Below are 22,422 nucleotides of genomic sequence, written 5' to 3' on the forward strand. Positions count from 1 at the left end.
TCGAGGCCTGGGCTTCAGTTTAATGATCAAATTTCAGTGTGGGCCTTCTCTGGAGTCAGGTACAGCTGTGGGCATGGGAAGAGCGCGCAGGCTCCCTTACGTCTCCTTGCCGAAACCACCAAGTGTTTTAGGCTACATTCTCACCTCATCTTCACGACTGCCCCACGACATAGATGACCGGTGATGTTCCTGCCTCCCTCCCTCCCAGCATCCTCTCCCCCACACTACCCGCACTGGACAGATGAGGGGACTGAGGCACAAGGATTTTCAGTGGGAGGGCGGATCCAGGGCTTGAGTCCAAGTTCAAGAAGTTCAGGTTTCCTGCTTCTCCAGTAGGGCTTGCTTGTTGCCAGGCCTGTTCAGCACCCCCTCCCCCCAGCTTCTGCTCCTGCACCCTCTCCCTGCCCCCTCACCCATGGGGCACAGCTGGGGAGCTAGGCCCGCAGCTCAGGCGGTGTGTCTGGCTGCCGGCAGGGGTGAGACACTTGGAAAGCCTCCAAAGCCAGCAGCGTCTTGTTGATGCGGCTGATGGTAGGGTAGGGAGTGAGATCCACCTTGAACCTGTGGCAGAGAAACACCTGTCTAACACCATCTCAACACCAGGTCTGCTGGGGCACAGGGAGACTGCCCTGGGGGCGGCGAGGGCCACACAGAGGCGGGCTGGATGAGGCCCCGGGGGCTGGCCAGGGAAGGGCCAGGAAGTTGTCCAGCCACGTGGGGGCCCGATTCACAGGCAGCCTTGGGGATGGGCAGGTCTCATGCAAGACGGCCTAGCATCTCTGTTGCTACTGCTCGTATTCCAAGTGATGGCAATTCATCAAGAACCTACTCCGCGTAAGACACAGCGCTTGCCATTTACATACACAGATAATCTCTCCACCCATGTCATAAGCTTCTCAGGGGCAGCAAATGTGTCATAACATCTCCGTGTCCCAATGGTGCCTGGTGTGATGCCTTCCAGAGAGGTACTCTCTCATGCCTCACCGAAGGGCTGATGGAGGACCGCAGAGGAGAGCTCCCTGCCAGGCACGGGCACAGCCCATCGGGGGGAGCAGGCTCTTGGGGTGGTTTCTTCTAGGGGTGTCCACTGGGCAAGCCACCGCCTCTTAGGGGCAGATGCTAGACAGTGTCAGACGGACTGTGATGGGCACGGTAGGGGGCGTTCCACTGAGGTCCCCCACTGGCTCTTCCAGGCCACAGGAGCTGGGGAGGCCTGGCCCAGGGGGGCTCCTTGGCCAGTCTGGGAGAGCCTCTGCGTGAGGGGCTTCCCCAGTAGCTGAAGTTAGGGCCTGACTGTGGGAGGAGGCTGGGCCTTCTGAGGGGAGGAACCAGGCAGAGGAGGGAGGGTGGTGGGGCTGTCTTACCTTTCAGCATTTGCCACCTGAGGCACTAAGCAGAGGTCGGCCACGGACACCTGAGACAGGGTTGGGGGGTCTGCCTCAGGATGCGCGCCCCGGACTCACAGGCTGGCCTCACTGTGTCCACTGGGGCGCCAACCCCTGGCATTCCTGTCTACTTCTAGCTCCCCCACCCCATCCCCCCCGCCCCACCTCTATCCTCTTCCCGCCCCCTGGGCCTGTCTGTGCTTCTCCCAGGCCAGGTTCCAGCTGTCCTGACAACCAAGTCTGTGGGTGGCCAGAGAAGGCTGGACTGTCTCAGTGGATCTTATCGTGCTTGTTAACCACCATCATAGGCACTTACTGAGGGCTCCCAGCAGGGAGGAGACACCTCAGGATGAGGTAGGGGGGCCCTGGAACCAGAATTATGACCTTGGCCCCTCTCCCCACCCCCACGCCTCCTCCAGAAGCTCTCTGACCTGCCCCTGCCCTGGGGGTGGAGGGAGAAGGCTCCTGTGGGAAGGCCTGGGGAGGGCTTACCTCGTCTCCCACACAGTACTTCCCTGCCGTGCTCTGCAGGATCTGCTCCAGAGCTGTGGGGAGGCCACGAGAATCATCTTACTCTGGGCACAGAATGGACCTCGGCCCCCATCGTTCTGAAATGGGCAGCTATCTGAGTGACCAGCTGGGGCATGTGGGCTCCAGGGAATGTGCCAACCACATCTGGAGAGAGTTCATGGGGGTGTGGGGACAGATGATGTTTCCCTGGGCTCCTCAAGTCCAGCTGTCCTTCCCTCCCCAAGAAGGAACAAGGCTGGCCACTGGCCAAGGCAGCAGCTCTCCCACAGATGTTACTGGTCTTCGGTTCCTGGCTGGGGTGGGCAGTGAGGCCAAGGGTGGACCATCCCGCTCCAAAGGGTTGTGGGCCTCGGGGGCTGAGGTTCCCAGAAGTGCCCGAGGTTGAGGCCAGGTCTGGATGCCATCCAGCCCTACTACTCCTCAGCCCTGCGCCCCTACCCTCATCCATGCCACTGTCAGGAGCAAAGAGCCTGGGAGGCTGAGTCAGATGCCCAGGGCCCTAGGCACAAGGGCCATTTCTCTGAGTGGTCACGGGGTGGCCTGCAGGGGGAAGGACTCACCGTTGAAGCCAGAGCGGATGACCTTCTGGGCCCAGGTCAGCTGGTTCTCCTGTCCCACTTGCTTCAGGACAGACAGGTTCTATGCAACCAAGGATAAGCTGTGACTGGCTTTGGGAGCCAGGCTGGGCCTGACCCCTAGCCAAGCCCCCTCAGGGCAGCTCAGTTCCCACCCACCCCTGGCTGTCCATCTGTCCTTTCCTGGGCTCCATGAGCCCCCTCTCCCCATCAGGGCACTGGGAGGGGGTGAGTGATCCCAGCAGCCACCTTCTCAGGTTGCTTGAGTGGTCCCTGTGGTCTGGAACCTTGTGGCCTGGCAGAGATGTGCAAGGGTCGGGGCACAGGGCGCTGCTGTGGCTTTAAGGTGTGTGGCCATGACCTGAGGCCCATCTCCCCTGCATCCAATGCGTCTCCCTTACATGGCTCCTCGTGAGGAGAGCGGGTGTGTGTGTGCGTGTGCACGTGCACAGCACAGGGCTGGGGCTTGGATGGAGGAGGAGCATAGGACTGGGTTTCAGGAGATCAGGACTCTGATTCCATCCTTACAACCCTGGAGCCATTTCACTTCTGAGCTTCGGCTTCCTCATCTGTAAAATGGGGCTGTCCGTCTGCTCCAACCTCCTTTGTTAAACAGGACAAGGTAACTCGGGGACGGGGGCCAGTGCACAGTCAGGGGGCCCGGGCTCTGGTACTTACTCTGCCATACTTAGGGGAATGACTCTGCAAAGTCCCTCCACCTTTGTGGGGCGATTTCCTCATTTGCAAAGTCAGGGGTTAACACAGATGAACTGCTTGAATACTTATTATTATTATTATTATTATTTTACCAGGAAAACTTTAAAAAATACAATCTTTTGAGACTCCCAATCTAGAACACAGAAGAAATGAGAGGGAAGCTGTTCTGGTTAAAGGCGGGGGTGGGCCTGGGCCTCTGCTGTTCCGCCTCCCCCCTGCCACCTGGCCCCACCCCTCCCCAAGCACTTCTGGACGAGTCCTTGGAAAACCTGGGGCTTCTCAGAATGCGGCTGGGGACCCAGCAGGGCAGATACTTTCTGGGATCCCTTACCCCTCTGCCACATGGTCTAGGTCTAAGCCACTGAGAATCCCTCCTGTGCTCCCACCACCCCCACTCCCAAGCTGGGTGCCCCACTGTGGCACCTCACACTCCGCGTGTCTGAAGGTAAGAGCGCGTGGGGGGAGGCAAAGAGAGGTGTGCAGGGGTGAAAGTCCAGAGCCACACCTGCAGGGGCTGGATGCCACTGGCAATGACATCGGAAATCATGCGCACCTGGGCCCTCCTCTTCGGGTCCTGCGGCAGGAGGCGCGGAGTGGGCCGAGTTTCCTCCAGGTACTCAATGATGGCCAGCTGTTTGGAGGGGAGCAGTGAGGCATGGGGAGGGCATGTGGACCCCTGGACCAGAGTGACAGGGCCAGCAAGCTCCTCCTCGCCCTCCTCAGCTGGAGCCCATGAAGCCAAAACTCCCCCAGGGAGGAGCTCTTCTTGGACCCCCATCCTGCAGAACTTGGTTCCCCAGAGGCTAGAGTCTCCCCTCACTTCCCCAAACCACCTGGCAAACTTCCTCCATCTGGCAAGAACTTATCACGTCCCTACTAAGGGCCAGGCGCTTGGCCACCCAAATAAGGGCTGTGAGGTCCTCTCGTTCAGGGCACCGCTCTCACCAGGGGCCTCCCAGACCCTGCACTCACTGACTGGCCAATGGTGATTCCGTCGATCTTCAGGGCCGGCACCTGCTGCATTGGATTCAGTGCCTGGAATTCTTCAGAGAACTGTGGAGACAAGGACCTGATGAGCGAGGTAGCCTGGCCCAAGTTGGCTAGAGCAGAACCAAGCCAGCAGGAAGACCCCAGGCCTGCGGCCCACCTGCACCTCCCTCCCCTGGGGAAGGCCCTGGCTCCAGAGAGATGCCTAGGGGATCCATGCCATATCCCCAAATCCAGTGGCTGCTGAGCTCCAGGATTCACCCCAGTGGCCTGGCTATGTGTTTTTCCCTGTACCTCACACTGTGGCCATCAAGGCACGTCCAGAGGGCCCAGCATGAGGCAAGGACCCACTCGCTGCCCACTCTCCTGGGGTCAGGCACCGAGAGACCAGGTTGTGGCATGGGGCCTGGAACCTGGGCCCTTCCCATGGCTCCTCGTGCTGCACAGCCTGTCCCCTTACTCCCACTGGGAGGGCCGGCAGGTTCACCTTTTGGGGGGCAGAAATCTGCACCCTCTGCTGGGTCCCTCTCCAAGACTTCCAACTCCCACATTGTGGCCCACGGGCGGCCTCCTTACCTGCTGTCCCCCATCCTTTATGAGGTTGATAGGTACGGTCTCATAGTCGATGCTTTTCAAGGCCAGAGCTGTGAGAGACAGCAGTGTCAGGGGACAGCATCTGGCTCCACATGAGGCTGCCAAGGGAGGCTTCTTTCTCCACGCTGCTAGGTGATCAAGGCCCAGCCTGGCCCTGTCCCCATCTCTCCAGCTTCCCGGGTCACCACCCATTCCCCCACCTCAGGTCTCTGACGCTCCTCCTCTCTTGCCCTTGAACTCTCAGAGCCTTACTCTCCACACCCCCTCGGGTCCCCGTGCCCCTGGGCGGTGCTGTCCAGGCGTGTGCCCGGGCAGCCCGGGAGCTCCTGGAGGGCAGCAGGGAAGTGTCCTGATTACCTCTGCCCCCTCCAGGGCCGTAAACAGTGGCGAGCAGGGCTTATTTGTTGGAGACTTGCAATTATTCCCTCATGAAGGTGTCCAGGGGCCAAGGAAAGGTGCTCAGGTGACCACAAAGTGCACACACAAGCAGGTGACACCTGCTAGAGAAGGATCCCATTCTCATCTGTTTTCTCTGTCCTCAGAGTTGTTGACTACCGATTCCAAGCAGAGCATCAGGGCTCTTTGGTGGTCTCACAGCATCTGCTGTTACTCCCAGTGACCAGATTTCCTCTCTGTGCCCTTCGATCATTTTCCCTGGTCAACCGAGTAAGACTCTGTGTGTGTATGCATGCAGACACGCACTGAAACGTGGGGATGGCTGGTCTCGGGTGAAGGCAAAGGAGTGAGGGGAAGAGGAGGAGACGTGTTGCAGGCTGAAGAGAGCCTGGGAGATACGGGGCCCTTCCTCAGCACTGGTCAGCCCCACTGTGGACAAGTGGCCGGGCCCACACAGGCCCTGCAGAGACAGCACTCCTGTGGCTCCCGTCTGGCCAGCTAGGGCAGAGGCCCTGGGCCCAGGGGAGGTGTCTTCTTGGAGAAATGTGTCCTCTGGCACCCCAGTGCGCTTGCCTACTGATTCCAGCAAATACCAAGTGATGGTGGGGTGGGGGAGGGTCACGGCGGATGGCTTCCCGGTGAGGGCCAGACTCCCGGAGGCAGACTGTTTGGGTTCAGAGTCCATCACATTTGCTAGCTGTGCGGCCTTGGGCAAGGAGCTTAATGAATTAATGAGCCCCTGTGCCTCAGTCTCCTCATCTGACAGGCAGCATAGCGCAGTAGTTAAGAACATGGACTCTGGGGTGCCTGGGTGGCTCAGTTGGTTAAGCGACTGCCTTCGGCTCAGGTCATGATCCTGGAGTCCCGGGATCGAGTCCCGCATTGGGCTCCCTGCTCGGCAGGGAGCCTGCTTCTCCCTCTGACCCTCCCCCCTCTCATGTGCTCTCTGTCTGTCTCATTCTCTCTGTCTCAAATAAATAAATAAAATCTTTAAAAAAAAAAAAAAGAACATGGACTCTCGAGTCAGACTAGCTGTTCGAATTCCATCTCAGCCTCTTGCTAGCTCCATAGACTTGGGCAAGTCATTTAATGTCCCCGTGCCTCAGTTTCCTCACTTGTACAATGGGGACAATAATGATCCCTCCCTCCTAGGTTGCCGAGGTTTCAGTGGAATGATGTACATAAAAACACTCAGCATGGTTTTCCCTCAGTATGAGCGACACCTATGATCTTTGCCAAGCGCTGTGTCAAGCTGGGGCTACACCGGAGGGCCCCACGTTCTGCTTCCTCGAAGCCTCTGGGGTTGACTCGGGCCAGTTCTGTTTAATGTGCCGGATGAAATAAGATCAGAACTGCGCAAGGCCAGCTGTTCCCTGCCAGTTACCAAGCACCTCTGGGTTTTGTGAGCCTGCTTTCCGTGTGGTTGCCAAGTGGCTTTCGAGAGCAGTGGGGGAGACCTTCCTGCCACCCCCCCACCTTGTTGGACTTCCTCAGTGGAGGTGCCCCGTCTGACAGAAGATCCCTGCATCCCTGGCCAGCTTGTCACTCAGGGCTCTTTCTACCCCCATCCCCTCCCACCGAGGCTCTTGGTGGAGGCCCAGCTCTTACCGATTCGAACTCTCCATGAGCAGGAGCTCCGGAAATAGGAGTAGAGGATGGGCTGAGGAGAGACAGGATAAGGATGCCCGTTAACCCATGCTCGTGGGGTTCTCTGCCCCTGGAGCCCACTGGCCTCAGCCAGGGGGCTTCCCATCCTGCCAGGCCTCCTTCCGTACCTCAGGCCGACTCAGAGCTCTCTGGGTCAGAGGCCTTGGGAGTTATGTGGGTCAGCTCCAAACTGTGCCGTCACGCATTCCTGAGGTCCAAGGGGCCCCCAAAGGGGCAGCCAGCCTGCAAGTGCCCTCCTTACCTTGCCAGACTCAGTCATGGTGTTGTGTGACCCTTGTCCTCTCAGGGAATGTCCCCTCTCCCAGAACTTGCAGAGTAGGGGGAGGATCCCTGAAGGGGGTGGATCCCATGAGCCAATGAGGAAGCTGGGCGAGACAAGCTTCAGGGAAACTTTGACTCTGGTCAGAAAGGGCATCTTTTTCCAACTTGGGGGAAGCCTTTTCTGTTCTGGTGGAGCCAGGTTTGGTGTCCTGGTTTTGAAGCAGTAGTTCACGTGGTTCAGTGGGCTGAGAGCTGGCATACCTGGGGTCTGGTCCCAGGGCAGGAACCAGCTCTGCATGACCTTGGGCAGATCCCTGCCTTCTCTATTCTCTAGTCTTTTCTCCCTCATCTGTAAAACAAAGGGTTGCCTTAAAATGATAGCTGAATTCCTCCCAGCAGTGACAGAAAGACCAGGAATTCTAGTTTTTCGATGCTTTGGTGCCCATCTCTTTCAGCCCACCACCCACCAGTCCTCCAGGTTCTCAGCTGGTCTCATAAAAATAGCTGGGGGATATGCCCATTGACTCCAAAGCTGAGGTCACAAGAGGACAGCCCACAGTGTTCTGTTTTGGTCTACTTGTACTTAAAAATGTTTCAATTGGTTGCCAACATTAAAAAATCAGGATGTTTCATATACAAATCCTATTGTCTGTTTTTTCTTAAAAAGATCTAGAGACAGTAGTCTTGGGTTCCGGAGTAGAAACAACTGATAGGAGACAATTAACAGCCCCCTTCAGTCAGGGCGCATCCTCTGATCTTCCATGTGCCCTACCCGGCCCTCTTCTCTCATCTCTGTTATTGAGGCACTGAAGGAGGCTGAGTGTGTGACCTCTAATCTAAAGTTTAAGACACTCAAAGTTAACCTCCCCCGTGCTTCTTGAGTGATCAGCATTTCAAAGCAGGGCCCAGGATGGAGTTGTCAGTAATTAGCTCTCATGAATCTTTGGGAAGACATATATGTATCCATATGATTAGGGAGAGAGAACACAACAGAATTTCTAGATCATCCCAGTCTACCATCCCTCTGACTACAGACATTTCACACAAGTGCCCTCTGCCTTCTGCACCCCTCAGCACACCAAACTGCTCTGTGACCCTGCCTTCACCATCCCTGAACTACCAATTCTGTCTTCTAGGTGGGCAAAGGCACAGTGGAACCTAGGCCCTCCCAGGTTGGTTTCCAGGCCTGTCAGTTCCAGCCTGTACTGAAGGCACCTCTTGTGGGGAAAGTAAAGATGGTCCAGGTACGGAGGAGGGCAGGTGATGGACAGCAGGTGTCTTTGGAAGGGGAGGAGTTAGGAGGCCAAAATTAGATATGCCCTATTCAGAGGTACATCCCTGTCCTTACTAGGTCAGGGCCGTCAGGCAGGTACTGCTGGTGAGGGATGGGACCACTAGAGAGCCTCAGACATTAGCTTAGAATCCCTGGAGAAATGCCTTACCGAATTACTATATGTTCCATCTTGACCTATACTAAGGGTGACCAGAGTCACTGTGAATGCCACTGTTCTCCAGTGTCCCACTTATGGGCCATCAGGAAAAATAACAGAGAGCAGTCCCTGCTCTTCCTCCTACCAGTGATAACTACGTAAACTACCCCGTGCTCCTTTTTGCTCTTGTAGAGCCAAGTTTTAAGCCCAAATAAAGTATTCATCTCATCACCACTCCTGGAGGAACTGTTTCCAATTCAAATATGGATTCTGACCACTCTAGCAGATTTTATTTTAAAACCATTTCTCACGAATCGTTTTGAAAGACTCCTAAAATGCCATTTGGGAGGGGGAGGGCTATACAGTATTAAGGTGATGCTATATTCCACCCGATGTGCCTGACACCTTCCTCGGTGGTTCTCAAACTTGAATAAGACCTTAAAAGGCTCACGGGGCGCTTATTAAGCATGCAGATTCTTGGGTCCCTTCCCCCACAGATGACCCCGGGGCTCTGGGCCGGGCCGGGGAGTGCAGACTGAACCCGGGAAGCTCCCCTGGTGATGGTGATGACTTAAAGTGCTAATGGCTCCCCTCGCCCCAGGAGCTCTCAAAGTGCAAACCCCCTGGGAAGGCCCTACGCTAACAGGACCCATCGGGCCGACTGGCCGGGAAAGAGCATGTGGGGCTGTACGGAAGAGGGAGGCAAGGGACGTCTGGAAAGCCTAGCAGAAAGGACTGTGAATGACAGGTGAAGCGCGAGGGTACAGCGACTCCACAGCGCCCTGCACACCCCACGAGCGCGAGCCGCCTGCGGCCCAAACCTCCGCGAACTACAAGCCCCAGCGGGCAGCGGGCAGCGCGCAGGCGCAGAGCGGGGTCCGCGAGGCGCTCTGCATTCCGGGAGTTGTGCGTTGTGGAAGCCACGGGAAGCCCCGGGGCGAGCGGCGCACCTTTGACCCCCGCCCCCCGGGTTTCTCAGTGTTTCTCAGTAGCGCCCCCTCGCCGGATGTGTGGCACAGACCTTACCCACTTGCATCTCGCACCTCCGGCCACCCCTCTTCCACGGCCGGAGACTTCGCGCCTGGGACTCTCCGACTCGTCGCGGGCTGAGGCCCAGTGAGGCCCAATACGTCAGAACCAGCGCTTCCGTCGTGGTAAAGCGAGGGGTTGGACTAGAATGATCTTTAAGGTCTCGTCTGGCTCGCCCCGCCCTGCCGCCACGCCCCCCCTCCCGAAGCTGCTGGGAGTTGCAGTTCTTTGAGCCCGTTTTCTCCCCGGCTGGCCCGCCGGGCCCGGGCGATCCGTCATGCTCTGCGCCACCAGCCGCCTCCTAGCGGCCCGGACGGCGACCGCGCTCCCCGCCCAGCCCAGAGGCCGGGGCCCCGGGGCCCGCTGCCGGCGAAGGGAACTACATTTCCCAGGGCACCCCGAGCTGCCCCTGGGTGACTTCTTGGCGGGGCGGCTCGCAAGATCGAGCGTGTCGGCGGGGCGGAGGGCGATCCTGAGGAGGGGCAGGATGCCGCCGGCGGTGGGCAGAGGCCCGGCAGGGTCCGAGCTGCGCCCCCGGCGGGGCCGCTGTGGGCCCCAGCTTACTAGGGCTGTGGGCCCGGACGTGGCCCCCGAGCCTACAGCGCGGAGCCCCAAACGGCCTGCTCGGGGCTCGCGGCGCTTCGAGGCAGCCGGCCGGTGGGCCCTGCTGGCCCTGGTGACGCTGCTGTCCTTCGCCACCCGCTTCCACCGTCTGGACGAGCCGCCACACATCTGGTGAGTGACAGGAGGGACTCGGCGGGTCCCATGGCAACCGAGTGGGAGTGATGCGCTCTCTGATTGGCCCGGGGGCACGGAGCGGGGCGGGAATCACCGGAGGAGGAGCGGGACTGCGCTGGAGGGGAAACAAGTTGCTAGAGGTAGCTTTTGGCCAGGTGCAGTTTCTGTGAGAGGAGTCATTTTTGCTCCGTTGGGTGGCAGTGGGGTTCCTTAGGATCGGAGGAAGCAGTCTCTCAGATTATGGCCTTGACCTTCCAAGGAGATTTGGAAATTCTTAGTACAGAATTTCCTAAGGCCTGAGTTCCTAATCTGTAGGATTTCCAGGCATCAGGGGAGGTGAAAATCATCCTTGGGAGCAGGGACAATTTGTGTGTCCAGAGAAGGTGACAGGGGTCTCAGGAAGCAGGTCTGGGGTCATCTTGTGAAGAGAGACTTGTTTTCTTAAAGGTTTTATTTTGTAGGACTCAGATTTCACGAGATAAGCGTAAAAAGTCTCCAGCTTGAAGGAGGAGAAGTTTTGCACAATCTGAAAATGGTTAATTTGTTTAGCCAACAAGTGATAACATGTTTTGTCAGTATCCCTGACCAGAAAGTTAGTGTAGGGGATGTTAAAAATGGAACTCCTTGACCAAAAAGCAAGCCAGCTAACAAACTGGGCTATCCTACTTGGAAGTGAATAAATTAGCTTGTTATTGTTTCATGAGTGCTGGCAGAAGACATGAGACTTCTGGGTCAGAGACAAAGGACTCATTACTCACAGGGCAGGAAGCAGGATGAATATCAGTATACTGGAATAAGTTTGAATCTCCCCTCCCTCCCCCACCCCACTGATGTGGAGTTGTTAGGGGGAAGGAAAGACAAATCATGTCCAGGAATAGTCCAGGAAGAATCTAAAATTTTCAAAATATAGGTTTATATAACCCTCCACCTGTTTTTGTCCTGATCATTACCCAGTTGGTGGCCAAGAGGGGATGAACCGTTTCTGGTGATGACTGCATTAGGTGACCAAACTGCTTTACCAAGGTGTGTGAACCAGGAGGAGGTGAGGGAAGTAGAGTCAGAAATCATTTTGAGAAAATTGTTCTGTGCTCAACAATATCAAATGCCTTTGGAGCGTAGGGAGTGTGGAATGTCATCAGATACCTAGACTGTTGGCTCATTATTATGTGGCCATTGCAAAAAAAAAGGTGCGCTATCGTCAGACTGTAGATGGTTTGGAATGACATAGTTTAGTTTCAAGTGCTGCAATGACTTATGTGGGGTCAGATGATTGGACTGGAACAGCATCATCAACACTTTAACCTGAAAAAGTGTCAGTAGCAGTGAGGTACCAGTGATAGCCTGGAGGGGGGAACAAATCCTAATATAGTCAGTTTCCTTGGAGCCGGCAGGGCCAGTGTCCCCTTGTGGCCTCCTTTATTGCAGGACAAATTGGCCAACTTTTGGCAGGAGTCACAAGTCACCACAATGTAGTAATGGCTTATGCTTCAGAAACATAGAGTCCTTTACTTTGTGCCCAGTCCATGATGGTAGATGTGTTTCCACGTGTGGAGCACTGATGAATGCTGGTGTCATTGGCAGTAGCCTGTTTGGTACAAGCTTGATCTGCAGCTTGATTTCAGTCAGTCTTATCAGAATACTGGCCCTTACTGTGGACATCTATATGTGTGATCCAGATTGTCCCATTGACAGGCAGCCATGATTTTTTTGCCACAGTTCTTGGCTCTGAAGAGGGATGATTTAAATTTCTCAGTATATAGTCCTCTAGGTGGCACACCAGAAGCTAGGCTAATGGCAAAAGCCCAAGAGCCAATAAAAATAGAATTTGTCTGTTTCTCAGGAATATTGTGTAAGGCAAGGGTGATGACTTTCAATTCAGCCCATTGTGCCCATTAACCCTTATTGCAGTTGGCCTTCCAGAGTTGTCACTGGGACTGGATGATTGCTGCTGCCCAGTGGATGCTATCAGTAAACCAGGCAAAAACCTTGAGAGGAACCTCTGTGAATCAAGCCTCCACTGAGCCAGTGGTTTTGCTCTGGGTGGCAGAGTGGAAGATAGTTCCTCCCAAAGTGGATGCTCCCACCTCCTCTTATAAAGTCAAGATGCCTCTAGGGCCAGGCCAGCTATATCACTTCCATTTGACGAGCAAGCCTGTTGAGCCTTTTTGTTAGCCTTATATTCCAAGTTGACTCACCTCAAAGTGGTATATCAAGCCAAAGAGTCCTAAGGCCTTCATCTGTCAGGCACTCAATTTCAATAAAAGCTTAGTAGTAGGTTGATAGCTGCCCTTTTAAAAAAGTGTGTGCTTGGTACCTGCGTCCAGCAGATGGCGCTGTTATTCTGGAGAATGGCCTCTCTTGGCTCCTGCTGCCATTATGTCTTCAAGGCTGTGATTTCCCTTTCTCTTCTTGGAATTTATATTATTTCTCCTGGAGCACATGGCAGTCCCTGAATGGATAATCCTCTTTGCCAGTATACATTTCACACTGGGAGCCACAACAGTAGTACAGGGCCCTACCCACAAGGTCATTTTACCTTTCCTTCCCCACTGGGAGCTTGGCTCAAACCTGTCAGTTGAATTTGGGTGCTTACCCCCCTTGAACTTATGAGTCTAATAGGCCTGCATCAGTAACTACAGTGGCAGCCAGCCAGAGATTATGCCGTTCCCCAGTGGAGAGTGTGGAGTGTTGGATGCAAGGGGTGGGAGGAAGCTTTTTTCTTTTCTTTAGCCCCTCCATAGGCTTGGCACCCCTTCTTTCCAGTATACTTCTGTGTGTCAGTGTACTTCCGTGGTGAGCCCCTGGGCTTAAGGGCCCTTTTCTTTCCATCGCTGTACACACTGCACCTCTGGTAACCCCTGTGCCTAGCAGATTGTCCCTGCTCCCCGCCATGGGATTGAGTGAGCTGATGTGGGCCCCTGCCCTGAGTTTGAGTCCCTCTTTTCTCTGGAGTTCCCCAGCATACTAGCATGTGTGTGGCCTTCAATCCCATTTAGGGACAGGGAAACCTTGGCCCCACCTTTAATCATCTTACTCCCTTTAACGCAGCTGAGATTGTCGTGGAGGGGGAGGGATCATGGGACACAGAGGGAGAGAGTGGCTATGAGCGACTGAGCAAGGCACATTTACTTTTGTCTTGAGCACACAGCTTACCCCAGGACTTTTCAATGTTTTCATTTTGCCCAAAGTTCTGTATTGAATAGCAAGGTCCTTACTACTGGCACCATTTATATAAACTTTGGAGACTCCTTGATTTAGCAGCCACATCCATATTGCCTTTTGGCTGGGGCTGCTAGGCTTGCTGCCCCATTATCATGATTACATCTCTTTCTTATTTTGCCCAGAAGAGAGTGAGCAGTAACCAAGGCAACATTCAAACTGTTTCTTTCTCCATTCAGCCTCATTAATAGGTAGGACAGTGGGAGACTCTCCACTGCCCACCAGATTCCATCCCCAGCTCATTGTCCTTTCTCTTACAGAAAGGTATGTCTCAGCATCCTATGCTTGTGACCACAAACTGTCAGGGTCTGGGATTTTATTTTACCCAACTTGCAAACTAGTAAGTTAGCCTGTCATTGTTTTATGGATGCTGGCAGACGACAAAGTACTGAGTCAGAGACAAAGGACTTTATTTCTCATATCACAGCAAGCAGGATGAGCATCAGCATGCTGGCATCAGTTCCTCTTGCCCCCGAAGTCCCATGTGATGCCGTGGGTCTGAATGAATGCCTGCACATGCAGAAGGTAGCATCATAGCTGAAGGATACTGAGCTTGGGGAATCCACTGTTTTATAATAAGCAGTCAACAAGAGTGCTCTCTTTCCCAGAGAGAGATGCTAACTCTTCCCTCAAGGTTGTTTTCTGGAAACATAACCCTGAGAAAGGGCCTGAGTAGAGTGGCCAGGACCTTGCATTGTTGGCATACCCTGCAAGGTCTGTAGGAACAAGAGAGAGCCAGGGAGGATTGTCTCTCCCAACACAAACACAATAGAAGCTGAGAAGAAATATGAATGTTACTACTAGTTTTACTTGGGGTTTTTGAAGTAAAAATCTCATGTTTCCAAACAGACCTCAGAACTAACCACAAGTGTTGGGACAGTTTAAATAATGCCCAGTGGGCATCCCACATATGTGTGGGACTTTATAGTCTACAGAGTTCTTTCACATATGTTTTTTGAATTGAGTCCTAATGCTTCCCTGTGAGGGGCACATGGCAGATATTTTTGTTGTTTTCATTGTGTAGACAAGAACAGAGATCCAGGGAGAGTGACTTTGCCAGGTTGTGCCTTCATTAGGAAGTGGTGGAGCTGAGACTGATCTCTCTTGTTTCTGCAAGTCTGTTTTGTCACACTGCTTCGAAGTTATTTCTCTCTTTGACATCACCATACCACTGTCCTCACTTCGTGTCAAGCAGAGTGTTTAGCAAATAGCAGACGCAGAAGTAGATTTACTTTTCTGCTTATCTATTGGACCCACTGAGTTAAAGGAAAAAAAAAAGAACCCTACATTTTTGGGAAACACATGTTTAGCCCCTTACATTGCAGGTTGGTAATAATTGCTTATGAAGCTGGCCTTGGGGATGGCTGGTCCCTAGAAAGCAACTGCTCTTCTGAGCTGCAGGGAGGGACTGACAGACAAAAATGGCCAGGCTGTGCTAGATAACTAGGCTGCTGCCATCAAGTCTTTGTGTAGGATGTGAAAAGGTTTATGTGGTTGTATGGAAGAACAAGACTTTTACATTGTGTTTAAAAGCTAATGTATTAGGGCGCCTGGGTGGCTCAGTTGGTTAAGCGACTGCCTTCGGCTCAGGTCATGATCCTGGAGTCCCGGGATCGAGTCCCGCATCGGGCTCCCTGCTCAGCGGGGAGTCTGCTTCTCCCTCTGACCCTCCCCCCTCTCATGTGCTCTCTCTCTCTCATTCTCTCTCTCAAATAAATAAAAAAATCTTAAAAAAAAAAAAAGCTAATGTATTAGAATCACTTATTTAATTGCAAAACAATTTGTGCAATGAGGATAGCTTCTAGATAGGCTCTTAACTAAATTTTTATATACTGGTTAGTTCATTATAATAAGCTCATAGTCAGCAGGTTAATTATCACAAGGTTGATGAGCAAAATTAGACCCCTGTGACAACTGTAGTTTGTAGGCTCTTACTGATCAGTAGCCCATGGTGTAGTTTATAATAGCATTAGTAGTCTACTTTCTAGTAGCAAAAGTAGTCTCAGGGTCAGAAGGTAACAAACTTGGAAGAGAACTCTTACTACAAACCTTTCTATATTATAGAAAAACTCTGCTCTTTTAAAATAAATAGCAGCTCAAGCTACAGAATAAGTATAGATTTCACTTAAATTTATAACTGGTTGGCAAATATTTGCTAACCTTTCTCATCTATCTAAATGAAGGTTAACAATCAGCCTGATGGGGACACCTGGGTGCCTTCAGCTCAGGTCGTGATCCCACAGTCCTGGGATCAAGTCCCACATCAGGCTCTTTGCTCAGCGGGGAGCCTGCTTCTCCCTCTCCCTGCCACTCCCCCTGCTTGTGCTCTCTTTCCCTCTCACTCTCTCTCTGTCAAATAAATAAGTAAATAAAATCAAAAAACAAAAAAACAAAAAACCCATGCTTTAAAAATAAATAAATAAATAAAATAAAAAACAATCAGCCTGATGTCTTGCTTCCTCAAATCACTTGTGTAAAAAAAAAATTTTTTTTTTAAGTAAACTCTACCCCCAGTGTAGGCTCAAACTCATGGCGCCTTGGGTGGCTCAGTTGGTCAAGCGTGGGACTCTTGGTTTTGTGATGTCAGAGTCATGAAATCGAGCCACATGTGGGGTTCCACGCTCAGTGGGAGTCTGCTTGAGGATTCTCTCTCTCCCTCTGCCTCTTCCTCTGTCCCTCCCCCAGCTCGAGTGCACACATGTGTGCTCTCTCTCTCAAACAAATAAATAAAATCTTAAAAAAAACCAAACAAACCTCACGACCCAGGATCAAGAGTTGCATAATCTACCAACTGAGCCAGCCAGATGCCCCAATTTGTCAATGATTTTTTTAATCCAAATTTTCTCATTAATTGCTTGAAACTTATAGTCTTTGGGTTTTTTAAAATAATGATTTTATTTGTTTATTTGAGAGAGAGCACAAGCAGGGGGAGGGGCAGAGGGAGACAGAGAAACAAACTCCCCACTGAGCACAGACCCTGACCCAGCGCTGGATCCCAGGACTCTGAGATCATGACCTGAGCTAAAGGCAGACACTTAACCTACCGAGCCACCCAGGTGCCCCATAGTCTTTGGCTTTAACTGTAATTTTAACCATGCTTTATTATGGCTATTTGGATTGTATGATTATTTATATATTTTTAAGACTTTATTTATTTGAGACAATGAGAGAGAGAGAGCACAAGCGGGGCAAAGGGCAGAGGGGGAGGAATAAGCAGACTCTAGCAGGGAGTCCGATGTGGGGCTCGATCTCAGGACCCTGGGATCATGACGTGCGCCGAAGGCAGACGCTTAATGGACTGAGCCACCCAGCCACCCCAGACTGTATGATAATTTAAAAATTCTCATTTCTCTTTCTGTTTTTCCTTTAGTTGGGATGAGACTCACTTTGGAAAAATGGGAAGCTATTATATCAACCGCACCTTTTTCTTCGATGTGCACCCACCTCTGGGAAAGGTGAGCAATGTGGTGACTGACAGCTCTCTTTAAAGGGTTGGAGCAAAGTCTCAATTTTGGATTTAAATCTTGGGCTTGTGGAAAGAAACCCTGACATTCCAGGCCAGCTGCTTATGTGGAAAATCTTTGATGTTTTGAGGAGTTCTCTGGGCCCAGAAATGGAGAGGGAGTCCATCAACCAATGGATGGATATACAAAATATGGTATATCTATATGATGGAATATTATTCAGCCATAAAAAAGGAATGAAGTGTTGATACATGCTACAACATGGATGAGTCTTGTAAACATTATGCAAAGTGAAAGATGTCAGACACAATAGGCCACAATAGTGTATGATTCCATTTATATGGAATGTCCAGAATAGGCAAATCCATAGAAACAGAAACTAGATTAGTAGTAGCCAGGGTCTGGTGGGGAAGGAGGATCGGGGAGTGATTGCAAATAGGTAGGGAATTTGTCTTGGGCTGATGAAATGTTCTGGAATTAGGTAGAGGTGATGGTGGCACAACCTTGTGAATATACTAAAAACCACTGAATTGTACACTTTAAAATGGTGAATCTTATGTATATGAATTTTATCTCAATTCAAAAAAGTAAACAGTGGAGAGAAGGAATATGTTGCACAAAGCAGAGATTGCTGAGAGGAGCTGATTGTCTATAGGGGAGCAAAACTCCTTTTCCCCCTTCCCACTCCCAGCAGGTACATTCTTTGACCTGTACCTCTCACATGTTTTACAATTAGAAATCCCACAGTGAGAATTCATTTTACTCCTCTGAAAACAACGACCTCTGAGAAGGCTAATGGATCAGCCCTTTCTTCCTAATGGAGGCTGAGATCTTTGGCACCAAAGGGACAAGAATTGGTCCGTTAGGAAGTGGAGGTGTGATCCTGGAGCATGGAGTAGTTGGGGATGAAGGCAGAGGTGATGGGAGACAGGGGTGGTGGTCTGTGACAGGTGGGCTTGGGGGCACGAGAGCATTAGATAGGGACCAGAGAGGGGTGCAGAGGGAGGTGGGATAGTGACCTATTTCAAAATTAGCTCTGAGCCCAGAGCTGGAGTAGAAAATATTATGCCTCTCTGGTCTCCTTTATAAGATAACAGCAATAAAAATCAGAGCAATTGAAAACTTAGTCTGTTCTTGTCACTTTTGGTATATTATCTTATGTAATCCTCAGAATAACCTGTGAAGTAGGTACTGTTGTATCCCCATTTTGCCAGTGGGGAAACTGGGGCACAGAGAGGAAAAGAAGTTTGCCATAGGGAAGAAAGCTAGTAAATGGCAGAGTCAAGGTGCAGGCTGGTTTAACGTCTACTCTCTTAACCCTTATATCACACTGCCTCATGATACTTGCCTTGCCCCCCGACTTGGATGATATCTGTTAACCACCGTAGGAATAAGCAATAGAATGTGTTGAATGTTTGCACTAAGCTAGCCCGGGAACCAGGACCCCTGGTGGAGGAGATTTTTTTTTTCCTAGGAAAACCAGCCCAGTCTTTCAGCTGGGGACTGCCTGTCTATGTTTGGAGTCCCCTAGTGCTCAGCACAGTGAAGACATGCATGTGGAACACTGGCTGATGTGTTTTTACTTAAGCCTTCCCTGGCTCATATCTGGTCCCTGTGGGCAGGGAAAAATGTGAGCCTTCTTTCTAAGGCTGCCCCTGGGGAATTTGGTCCGTCTGCCCCCCTAATTTATCTCCTGATGGTCCTGTGCTTTACTTGATTGAAAGAGAGTGATGAACACAGTAGCTTTCATAGGTTCTAAGGCCAAGCCAGTCAAAGAATCAGAAAGCCCCTTGAAGTTGTGAATGGGAGTTTTCTCCTGCAGTACTGAGGCTTCTAGCTGTCATTCCACGCTGGCCCCCAATCCTGGAGGAAATAGAATGCCTGCGCAGAGTGAAACAAGCATAATACTCAGATGGCATGACCTTCCTCTGCCCCTCCCCCCGCTTCCTTTGATCAGCACAGAAGGAAGTCAAAGGTCAAGAGCTACCTCTCCCCACATTTCTATTAGTTTCTTATATATGTTTTCTTAGAAATTCTTTTTTTTTTCAGTTTTATACCTTTATTTGACAATCAGCGATTAGTTCTCATCCACATTAACTGTCTGTAGATTTTTGAAAGTGGTGACAGGTACATAGGTAACCAGTGTGTAGAGCTTGTTTGGTGAATCTTCATCCTCGTTACGTTTTCTGGACAACCGCACACGGATATGGTATGGAATATTCCTTATTCCTTTGGCCCAGACAGCTTTATTGAGCCTGGTGTCAATGCGCACATCTGGAATTCCCATCTCCTTCATGGCAAATTTCCAGATCTCTCTGAGTGCCCGAGGGGCACGCTTCTTGAAACCCACTCCATGGATGCGCTTGTGAATGTTGATGATGTATTCTCTGGTCACTACCTTGTTGATGGCAGAACAGCCCTTCTTCTTCTCGCCACCCTTCTTCGTGTGAGCCATTCTGCTGGGCCCTGGTTGGAAAGGAAGAGAAATTCTTTATACAGGGTGCCTGGGTAGCTCAGTCGGTTAAGTGTCTGCCTTTGGCTCAGGTCATGATCCCAGGGTCCTGGGATCGAGCCCGTGTCGGGCTCCCTGCTCAGCGGGGAGCCTGCTTCTCCATCTGCCTGCCACTCTGCCTGCTTGTACTCGTGCTTGCTCTCTATCTCTCTCTCTGTCAAATGAATAAATTAAATCTAAAAAAAAAAAATTCTCTCTACAGGGCGCCTGGGTGGCTAGTCGGTTAAGCATCTGCCTTTGGCTCAGGTCGTGATCCCAGGGTCCTGGGATCGAGTCCCACATGGGGCTCTTTGCTCAGCACAGAGCCTGCTTCTTCCTCTGCCCCTCCCCCCGCTCGTGCTCTCTCTCTTTCTCTCTCTCTCTCTTTCTCTTTCTCTGTGCTCTCTCTCTCTCTGACAAATAAATAAATAAAATCTTAAAAAAAAAAGAAATTCTTTATACAGATATGTGAGTATATTTACAGACGTGCACATGAACAACTTATATATACAAATAGGACCAGACTAAAATTGTTCAGCAGCTTATATTTTAAACATGATATATCTTAACTTCTTTCCACATTAGCACATAAAAATGTACTCCATTTTTTTTTAAAGATTTTATTTATTTATTTGAAAGAGAGAGAATGAGAGAGAGAGAGAGAGCACATGAGAGGGGGAGGGTCAGAGGGAGAAGCAGACTCCCTGCCGAGCAGGGAGCCCGATGCGGGACTCGATCCAGGTACTCCAGGATCATGACCTGAGCCGAAGGCAGTCGCTTAACCAACTGAGCCACCCAGGCGCCCCAAAATGTACTCCATTTTTAAAAAATTTATTTTATTTATTACTTTTTTAATTTGCGTATTGTTGACACACGATGTTACATTAGTTTCAGGTGTACACCATGGTGATTTGGCAAGTTTCTATGTTATGCTGTGCTCGCCGCAAGTGTAGCTGCCATCTGTCCTGTTCCATCGCTGCTCCGACGTCACTGACTGCAGTCCTTATGCTGTGCTTTCTATTTCCGTGACTTACTCATTCCATAAATGGAAGCCTGTATCTCCTACTCCCCTTCACCCATGCTGCCCATCCCCCACCCCTTTCCCTCTAGTGACTACAGTTTGTACTCAATATTTATCGTTCTGATTCTGTTTTTGTTTGCTTATTCATTTTTTTAAAGATTCCATTTATGAGTGGAATCATACGGTGTTTGCCTTCTCAGTCTAGCTTAGCATAATACCCTCTAGGTCCATCCATGCTGTCTCAGATGGCATGATCTCAGCCTTTTTTATGACTGTTGTGCTCCATGCATTTTAATGGCTATATATTATTCCATTATACAGATGTGCCATAAATTATTTTACCCATCTTTAATTGGTGGACATTTATGTTAATTCCAATTTTCAGCCATTACAAAAGATTTTGCAATGAACATCCTTGCACATTTATCTTTTCATAGTTGTGCAGGTGTATCTGAAAGGTTCTTAGCAGCCAAACTAAAGAATCTAAGGATACACACATTTAAATTTGTGGTAGATATTGCTATGTTTTTCTGCAAAAATATTGTAATAATATATATTCCCACCGACAGTGTATGAGGGTTCTTGCTTCCCCCACACCATTGGCAGCACTGGTGTGATAATACTTTTCAAAACTTTGCCAATTTGAGAATAAAAATGATGTGTCACTGTTTTCATTTGCATGTCTTTATGAGTTGGATTGAACATTTTTTCATATGTTTATTAGTCATTATTTTGTTTTATGTGAATTTGCCCATTATTCTAGTAAGTTCCTTTTCTTATTGATTTGATCAATTAGTTAGAAAATTAGGGCTCAGGGCTACTTTTAATCTTAAGAGAACGGAGAGGGAACTGAATTTCAAGTGCCTGGTAAGGGCTTGGCATAGTGCCAGGTGTTTAACCTATTGTTCTACTGTCTCTGATCCTCACAGCCCTCCCCCGCCACCGCAAGGGAGATTTTATTACTTGTAGCTCAGACATTAATAAGTATTGCCGGCAATCAGAGAGCTGAGATGCAAACCATCAGTGCATTTTTTCACTCTACCGGACCAGCCAAGCAGTCTGGGAATTTATACCAGCACCAGGCAAATTTGTTCTCTGAGATCCCAGGTGGGAAGGGGCATACATTTGTTTGTCACCTGTCAGTTTTTATTAATCTAGGTATTTGGATGGCTCTGTCTTTTCAATACCTTCTCTTACTTTATGTTAAATTAGTTACATTAACTTCTGATCCCTAGGATTTTTTTTTTTTTTTTAACAAGGCTTTATAATCATTTACTGTTGAATTTTGGCCTCTGTTCCTTGACGTGGAACTATAGAGAGTGACTTTGGTTAGAGCTACTTATAGTAAAAAGTGAGCTGGTTCGTGGTCCAAACCCAAGCCCCACAAGCAGTGTTGCAGGGAGGGGCTTTCTTAATACAGCCAGTATATTCTGTCCCTCCACACAGCTTAACTGGAGCACAGGAGTCTGGGCAGGGCAGCCTGGGGCTGTTAAAAATGCTTGGTATTTGCTGACAGTTTTATGGCTTAGCAGCTTCTGATTGCTTGTGTGGAAAAGAGACTTTTACACTGTTGAAAGATGAAAAGATAGAAATGAAGAAGCTGATCTTGAACGTTTTGAAGGATTCACAAATCTCAGTCTTAGTGTAATAGTTGATTTGTTCTGGTTTGGAATGTGCCAAGGCTGCCCTCCTTTGAAATATTGGAAATAGGAGAAACTGGTCTCTGGCCTTTTGGTGTATTTTCCCCTGGGACTTTTCTCCTCTGGGGAAATGTGTCTGTCTTAGCATCCTCCCCCCCCCCCCCCACTTCTTCCCTTCTGCCTATTGCTGGTGTGGAACTCCTTGGCCATTTTTCCCCCTCCTCATTCTGACTTGGAACCTCATCTTCCTTTCAGAGGGTTGGTCTCCCAGGAATC

At 50.6% G+C, this 22,422-nt stretch overlaps 2 protein-coding genes and 1 pseudogene across 15 annotated transcripts in view; 1 reads left to right on the plus strand and 2 right to left on the minus strand.

Moving 5' to 3' along the window:
* GSTZ1 (glutathione S-transferase zeta 1) lies at positions 1-9,709 on the minus strand. Of its 8 annotated transcripts, none has more exons than XM_081830160.1 (9): positions 9,571-9,709; positions 6,794-6,845; positions 4,772-4,839; positions 4,181-4,261; positions 3,714-3,839; positions 2,477-2,555; positions 1,878-1,930; positions 1,365-1,414; positions 1-561 (listed from the first exon to the last, which is right to left on the minus strand). In XM_081830160.1, exons 4-9 carry the CDS (start codon positions 4,229-4,231, stop codon positions 435-437), a joined length of 486 nt encoding a protein of 161 aa, XP_081686286.1. In that variant the 5' UTR covers positions 4,232-4,261; positions 4,772-4,839; positions 6,794-6,845; positions 9,571-9,709; the 3' UTR covers positions 1-434. The 8 variants fall into 8 exon arrangements, with proteins under 8 accessions (XP_081686286.1, XP_081686284.1, XP_081686283.1 ...); XM_081830158.1 differs by having other exon boundaries at positions 9,575-9,706; XM_081830157.1 differs by having other exon boundaries at positions 9,566-9,699.
* Positions 9,710-9,814: 105 nt separating this feature from the next.
* POMT2 (protein O-mannosyltransferase 2) overlaps positions 9,815-22,422 on the plus strand; it is a 42,816-nt gene continuing 30,208 nt past the window's right edge. For 6 of the 7 annotated variants that reach the window (XR_014148333.1, XR_014148334.1, XM_081830150.1 and 3 more), the window contains exons 1-2: positions 9,815-10,308; positions 16,901-16,985. Coding sequence is in view for 5 of the 7 variants with exons in the window: in XM_081830150.1 (XP_081686276.1) it covers positions 9,851-10,308; positions 16,901-16,985 (543 nt within the window). In the remaining 2 variants the exon portion in view is untranslated. Of the gene's footprint in view, positions 10,309-10,641; positions 11,335-16,900; positions 16,986-22,422 lie in introns of those variants that run through there. The other variant, XM_081830153.1, reaches the window with a different exon arrangement.
* LOC115939059 (large ribosomal subunit protein eL31 pseudogene) lies at positions 19,021-19,473 on the minus strand (annotated as a pseudogene).

Source organism: Leptonychotes weddellii, chromosome 9 (assembly GCF_054177405.1).
Source record: "Leptonychotes weddellii isolate Sample4059 chromosome 9, ASM5417740v2, whole genome shotgun sequence".
Classification (NCBI taxonomy): Eukaryota; Metazoa; Chordata; class Mammalia; order Carnivora; family Phocidae; genus Leptonychotes; species Leptonychotes weddellii.